Below are 8,213 nucleotides of genomic sequence, written 5' to 3'. Positions count from 1 at the left end.
CTTTCATGTAGAACCCATGTTCTCACTTCAAACCAATTAACCAAACGTCCAACCATCCACTCACAGCGCGACGTTGCAGCCAACAGCTAAAGTAAATGAACGTCAACATGAGTTGCATAGACATGTACAAACTTAATGAGCTATGAGCTAAATACTATACTGCGCACATACAACTATTTTTTACAATTTACGGAATCGTTCAAGTCATTCCACCCTGTATAAGGGCAAAATCATATAGAAAAGATGGGAAGAGAGAGTAAATCATAGTTCAGACGATACTTCAAGTATTTACAATATCCTTTATTGAAAATTTATTTTGGACATAAAAGCTACTAAATCTTGATCAATTTCTGAAAAGTCTCTGAATATGATGCTCTTGTCTTCAGACCACACATCATCCTGAAAGATTTAAAGGGAAAAAGAAAGACATTATTTTTATTTTAAATTTAAAACATTCAATAGAGCTACATAGAGCAGGAGTGAAATTACGTGAATAGTAAGTGAAATTGGATATTTTAGATTAGAAGCATGTACATACATCATCATAATCACAGGTATTCTGCCATGATTGACATGTTATTCGCCACAACTGAGAAGCATCTGTACGAGACAGTCTCCAGCTAACCTTGATGTCTCTTGACGTAGACATTTCCTGTTTTAATGTCATCTATCAATTTCAGCCTCTTTCGCCCCTCCCTCTACACTTTCTAGCACGTGGGTCAATCTATATGAAGTGGTCCAGAGCTGGTTGCTCGACCATCTCCGAAAATTATAAAAATTGGAGTGTGATGAACTGTGCATATGAGAAGGTCAATAACATCATTCATGACAACGTGAATGATGTTATTGACCTTCTCATATACACAGTTCATCACACTCCAATTTTTATAATTTTCGGAAATGGTAGAGCAACCATTTTCTCCATCTTTGGACCACTTCAGATGGATTCACCCACGTCCCTCATGATAAAGTTCCTTCTTACAAGGGACATGTTTCGGTTCGAACGCGAGGATCAACATACAACTTGGTAGACATATACAGGACTAAGTACTGACCACTGTATGGTAAGTCATTCCCGTGTAAAACATGTTTTTCGCCGACAGCGCCACCTATCCTTCGAAACACTAACAATTAAATTGCACGTTATAGGTGCTGACTGAAGACCAGTCAGGTGCGTCAGTGTGTGATAGTAAGCTCGAATTAGTGTTAGGTGTGTAGTCAGTGTGTAAAAAATAGGGCGAGCTGCTGGCATTAACCTCCTTCATGTAGTTGAACTCTTAAAAGACAAACTAAGGGCATATTTAAGAATCAAACATTAGTTGGAGCAGAAGATGAGTCGTTTGCGACATGTTGGTGCAATTGAAATTATCAATGAGCACGAAAATGAATTAGAAATGATACCACATCGACACTCGCCAGAGATGATTTAAAAAAATGGCGCGACACAGCAAGATATCTATGATAGCAGTTCAGAGCGGGAAGAAGACAGCAGTCTAGAGCGGGAACCGGGAATCGGGAAATGAAACTCCAAACAGTGAAATGTGAAATTATCAGATTATTTAATGAAGGTCGTACTCGTTCGTGAAATTATAGCTGCTTGTTTCTAAAGATTTTCAATTAAAGTCGTCTACGTTTTGAAATCCAATAAGCCAACTTATTTTGCAGCTTGGAAAGTCCAGCACTGTAAATACCAGTAATGCACTAATGTTCCATGCTCTCGCGCCTCGTCAAATAATCTGATAACTTCACACTTCATTGTTTGGAGTTTCATTTCCGCATTCCCTTTAAATGAAGCGGAGTTCGTAATCATAATCCAAAATAGGTTTCCAGTTACTTAAAGAAATAATTTTCTTGTATCGTACGAAAGCTTCCTGTACGGTACGAGTTGTATTCTCCTTCACGATAATCTTTGTATATACTCCAGACTTCCTCGTCCGTAAACTGCGACAAAATGTCCGTTCTTTTCAGTTTTCATGATGAAGATGCGTCATATTCGCTTTGACTAATGCCTTGTTCCCGCTCTGGACTGCTGATGATTTCACATTTCACCATTTGGAGTTTCATTTCCCGATTCCCGGTTCCCTCTCTAGACTACTGTCTTCTTCCTGCTCTGAACTGCTATCATAGATATCTTGCTATGTCGTGCCATTTTTTAAATCATCTCTGGCGAGTGTCGGTGTGGTATCATTTCTAATTCATTTTCGTACTCATTGATAATTAAATTGAACCAACACGTCGCAAACGACTCATTTTCTGCTCCAACTGATGTTTGATTCATGTCCATGAACCTGGCCCCACACACATCGGCACTAATTTTAAAACACATGCCACAAATTATTGCCCCGCTGTCGATACCGCATAAAAAGAAAATTAGTGCTATTATCAGAAGGCCAAAATATATTCGAAAATGCTCAATGGCGGCATCATCAAAGAAAACAAAAATCCCTCATTTTTATGATAAGATATATAGCACTAATCTTTTTTCTATGCAGTATCGTCAGCACTAATTTAGCACTAATTTTTGGCATAGTTTACAAAATTAGTGTTCCATTATTAAAAGTGGGTGGGGCTGTCTTCACGTGAACCTGGCCCCACCCACAGCGGCACTAATTTTAAAACATATGACAAAAGTTAGTGCCTAATTAGTGCTGACGACCTATAATGTTAAAAAAATTAGTGCTGTTACACAAACGTCAAAAAACCAATATGTGGGTGGGGCTAGGTTCACGCTAGCCCCACCTACTCAACCGATTGAGATGAAACCTATACGCAAAGCTAGTGTTAAATTAGTGCTGTCGATACCGCATGAAAAGAAAATTAGTGCCATTATCAGTAGACCAAATATATTCGAAAATCCAATATGGCGGCATCATCAAAGAAAACAATCGATCCTCATTTTTATCATAATATACATAGCACTAATTTTCTTTCTATGCGGTATCGTCAGCACTAATTTTTGGCATAGTTTCCAAAATTAGTGCTGTTACACAAACGTCAAAAAAACAATAATATGTGGGTGGGGCTAGCGTGAACCTAGCCCCACCCACTCAACCGATTGAGATGAAACCTATGCACAATGTTAGTGTTAAATTAGTGCTGTCGATACCGCATAGAAAGAAAATTAGTGCTATTATCAGTAGGTCAAATATATTCGAAAATCTAATATGGCGGCATCATCAAAGAAAACAATCGATCCTCATTTTTATGATAATATACATAGCACTAATTTTCTTTCTATGTGGTATCGTCAGCACTAATTTAGCACTAATTTTTGGCATAGTTTCCAAAATTACTGCTGTTACACAAACGTCAAAAAACCAATAATATGTGGGTGGGGCTAGCGTGAACCTAGCCCCACCCACTCAACCGATTGAGATGAAACCTATGCACAATGTTAATGTTAAATTAGTGCTGTCGATACCGCATAAAAAGAAAATTAGTGCCATTACCAGTAGGCCAACTATATTCGAAAATCTAATATGGCGGCATCATCAAAGAAAACAATCGATCCTCATTTTTATCATAATATACATAGCACTAATTTTCTTTTTATGCGGTATCGACAGCACTAATTTAACACTAACATTGTGCATAGGTTTCATATCAATCGGTTGAGTGGGTGGGGCTAGGTTCACGCTAGCCCCACCCACATATTATTGGTTTTTTGACGTTTGTGTAACAGCAGTAATTTTGGAAACTATGCCAAAAATTAGTGCTAAATTAGTGCTGACGATACCGCATAGAAAGAAAATTAGTGCTATGTATATTATCATAAAAATGAGGATCGATTGTTTTCTTTGATGATGCCGCCATATTAGATTTTCGAATATATTTGACCTACTGATAATAGCACTAATTTTCTTTCTATGCGGTATCGACAGCACTAATTTAACATTAACATTGAACATATGTTTTATCTCAATCGGTTGAGTGGGTGGGGCTAGGTTCACGCTAGCCCCACCCACATATTCTTGTTTTTTTGACGTTTGTGTAACAGCACTAATTTTGGAAACTATGCCAAAAATTAGTGCTGACGATACCGCATAGAAAGAAAATTAGTGCTATGTATATTATCATAAAAATGAGGATCGATTGTTTTCTTTGATGATGCCGCAATATTAGATTTTCGAATATATTTGGCGTACTGATAATGACACTAATTTTCTTTTTATGCGGTATCGACAGCACTAATTTAACATTAACATTGTGCATAGGTTTCATCTCAATCGGTTGAGTGGATGGGGCTAGGTTCACGCTAGCCCCACCCACATATTATTGTTTTTTTGACGTTTGTGTAACAGCACTAATTTTGGAAACTATGCCAAAAATTAGTGCTGACGATACCGCATAGAAAGAAAATTAGTGCTATGTATATTATGATAAAAATGAGGATCGATTGTTTTCTTTGATGATGCCGCCATATTGGATTTTCGAATATATTTGGTCTACTGATAATGACACTAATTTTCTTTTTATGCGGTATCGTGAGAACTAATTTAACACTAGCTTTGCGTGTAGGTTTCATCTCAATCGGTTGAGTAGGTGGGGCTAGCGTGAACCTAGCCCCACCCACATATTATTGGTTTTTTGACGTTTGTGTAACAGTACTAATGTTTTTAACATTATAGGTCGTCAGCACTAGTTAGGCACTAACTTTTGTCATATGTTTTAAAATTAGTGCCGCTGTGGGTGGGGACAGGTTCACGTGAAGACAGCCCCACCCACTTTTCATTATGGAACACTAATTTTGTAAACTATGCCAAGAATTAGTGCTAAATTAGTGCTGACGATACTGCATAGAAAGAAGATTAGTGCTATATATCTTATCATAAAAATGAGGGATCTTTTGTTTTCTTTGATGATGCCGCCATTGAGCATTTTCGAATATATTTTGGCCTTCTGATAATAGCACTAATTTTCTTTTTATGCGGTACCGACAGCACTAATTTAACCCTAAGTTTGGATACAGGTTTCATCTCGATCGGTTGAGTGGGTGGGGCCAGCGTGAACCTAGCCCCACCCAGAATCTTTTTTGTTTTTTGAAGTCTGTGTAACGGCACAATTTCTTTTAACATTACAGGTCGTCTGCACTAATTCTGCACTAATTTTTGGTATATGTTTTAAAATTAGTGCCGATGTGGGTGGGGCCAGGTTCACGGACATGTGTGATTCTTAAATCTGCGCCTTAGTTGGTCTTTTAGCAGTTCAACTACATGAAGGAGGGTTAATGCCAGCAGCTCGCCCCATTTTTCCACATGACTACCACACCTAACACTAATTGGAGCTTGCTACCAAACACTAACGCACCTGACTGATCTTCACTCAGCACCTATAAAGGGGAATTTAACTGTTAGTTTTTCGAAGGATAGGTGGCGCTTTTGGCGGAAAACGAGTTTTACACGGGAATGCACCCATGACAGGGGACACGGCAGAAGTCCTAAATGGCAGAAGTCCTAAAATGCAGAAGTCCTAAACGGCATTAGACCTAAAATGCACAAGTCCTAAAAATTATTTCGCGGCACAAGTCCTAAATGGCAGAAGTCCTAAAGTGCAGAAGTCCTAAAGTGCAGAAGTCCTAAAATGCAGAAGTCCTAAAGTGCAGAAGTCCTAAAATGCAGAAGTCCTAAATGGCAGAAGTCCTAAAAATCATACCGAGGCAGAAGTCCTAAAGTGCAGAAGTCCTAAAGTGCAGAAGTCCTAAAAATCTCTTGTGGCGCTACCATCGCGTCCGTAAGAAGAATACTGTCAATCTGTTAGTCAAGTTTTAGATATACTGTTTCATATTACAGAGCCTTAGTTCTTACAAGTTATATGTATAAATACATATTCTATCGTTCTGAAATAATAAATAAATAAATAAATAAATAAATAAATGAAGCCTATTGTCCTTTCTTACTCTTTCCATGATATATTTCTATGTTGACAAAATTTTAACTTTCTACCAAATGTGATTCCCAGATCTTTCATAATGTCTGTTTTTCTCTATTTCCACACCATTGACTTCATATTAGTAACATAATATTGTGTTTTAGTTATGTACGTCATAAATTTTGCTTTCCTTGTGTTGTTTTGAAGTAAATTATTTTTACACATATATTTCTTGTACAGAAGTCTTTCTGTAGCAAATAATTTTCATATTCGTAATTAACTACTCCTGGGATACGGCTGTTTCGGTGTAGGACGTTTTGGTGCAGGGCGTTTCGGTGTACGGATTGCTCGGTGTAAGGACGTTCGCCGGTTAAGGTCAGGCTGGTTCGGTGTAAAAGTTCTAATGTTTACACCGAAACGTCCACTCTTCAAAATGAAAATTATTCGTTAGGGAGAAATAAATTCACGAAGTAGAGTATATAAATTAATAAATAAAATAAAAATTAAATGTTTTTGTAATTGGCAAGGGTTACTTATTTATAGTGAGTCCCCTCGCTTCACTCTATGTCAGAACTTCTTATATCCTCAAATGTTATAATTATTAATTGATTGGGAAAACGTTTTACGGTAATGATATATAGTAAAAAAGTGTGTGATGCATAAACATTGTGTACACCACACACACCTTATTACGGCAATAACTGTGCACAAATCGCAAAATGCTGCACAATCTTTGAAAGAAAATTTTCAAACACAGATGGTTTTTCTTCCAATAACCGCTTTTATATCATGCATACCCAATAAGATTAGCAAATCTAGGAAAAGAAAACTGATTATGAATCAGTGATGAGATCTTAATTATATTGTTACGGAGATGTAAATTCATGTTATAGTTGTAGAGAAGGACAGTGTCAGAAAAATGTCTCAAGAAAATTTTTAACGGCCTAAAGAACACAACAAGAGGCTGAATCCTACCAGTTGTTCCTGCAGAAATTGTTTCTATTATGAGTTACTCTTTTGTTCTTAAACGTGTTTAATAATTACAGCAAATGAAGGATGTTTATAATAGAATGTGAAAGAATACAGTTTTAAAAGAATTAAACTACGTCAACATGTTAAAATAATTAAAAGAACCTAATTAATTAGCCAGTTTGTACTCTCATTTGCTTAACTGGAATAACCAAGGCCTAAAGGAAAAGAGTTTTCTGCCCAAATCTTATAAGCAGTGGGATATTTTAATATTATAGAAATTGACCCTCCTTCCCCTTAGAAGTGTAATTTTCAAGATACTGAAACATATAGTATTTTATTACTTTTAGTTAAAAGTTCAAATACCGAGTTTCACGCATCTAGCTTAAACAAATCCTTCCTTAATTTATTTACATATTTTCTGAGTAAGTAATGGGGAATTCGAACATTAAAAAAGTGCTCCCTTTGCTCTTTCCTTTTTATGTGTTCAATTTTCAGTTTTTTTTTTTTTTAACAGGAAAGATTATATGCCAAGTTTCATTTTACTAGCTTCAGAAACTTGCGAGATACACTACCCTTTAAAAAAATCTTGCCCCACCCGTTTTACGATACTTATTTCCAAAAATTCTTTCTTATGTCCTGCTTTCATAAGAAAATTATATTTTATAATTAAAATTTAACGACTCTACTTGTAGTAGTATGCCCAAAAAATCACTCATCTTTACTCTTTTATATAAGAGTACAGAAGATAAATACAGTCAAACAAATGGATTTCCATGAACAGTTTCCGATTTCTTATAACTACCTGATTCGTACATTTCCCACAAGCTGTGATTTTAAATTTACGCTCTGTCAAGGTCCAGGTTTCAAAAAGGAACTAACTGGAAATATAATAATATTATGTATTTGTGTACATGTGTAATATGTATAAATTTATTGTCTTATTGAAGCTTTCGTAATCTGGAAATAAACTTTTGATTTGCTTTTAATATATAAAAATCATGCTCCCCTAGAAAAATTTGCAGGCTACACCCCTAAATGACTATGTAGTAATTTCTGCAAAAATGGCACAGGACCTAAAATTTAGGTCTAATGCCTATATTTTTAGGACTTGTGCCATTTAAGACTTATTAATGTCACCCACTGTATTGCATAATAAATGTTCTTTGCTCAATTTTAAATTTACTGCGTTCTTTATGTATACAGTTGGTATTTAATGTTCACTCGTGAAATGTCTAGTGTGCTTTTGTCCTAATTAAGTAAACTTTGGTGAATTTTTGTCCTACTCTTAATAAAATACGCCCCGCACAGTATATATTGCAATTCTGAATGTTTGCTTGGTTTCAGAAGTCTGGTAAAATATTCTTTTTAAATAT

At 36.1% G+C, this 8,213-nt stretch overlaps 1 protein-coding gene across 1 annotated transcript in view; it reads right to left on the bottom strand.

Annotated features, from left to right (window-relative positions):
• Positions 1 to 279: 279 nt before the first annotated feature.
• LOC145667812 (3-hydroxyisobutyryl-CoA hydrolase, mitochondrial-like) overlaps positions 280 to 8,213 on the bottom strand; it is a 29,588-nt gene continuing 21,654 nt past the window's right edge. The window contains exon 3 of the mRNA XM_081735244.1: positions 280 to 399. Within this exon, the coding sequence (XP_081591370.1) occupies positions 301 to 399 (99 nt within the window). The 3' untranslated portion in view covers positions 280 to 300. The remainder of the gene's footprint in view (positions 400 to 8,213) is intronic.

The sequence above is a fragment of the Thermobia domestica genome, chromosome 13 (genome assembly GCF_964235325.1).
Source record: "Thermobia domestica chromosome 13, izTheDome1.hap1.1, whole genome shotgun sequence".
In the NCBI taxonomy this organism is placed as follows: Eukaryota; Metazoa; Arthropoda; class Insecta; order Zygentoma; family Lepismatidae; genus Thermobia; species Thermobia domestica.
This window is presented reverse-complemented; position numbering and strand designations above follow the sequence as displayed.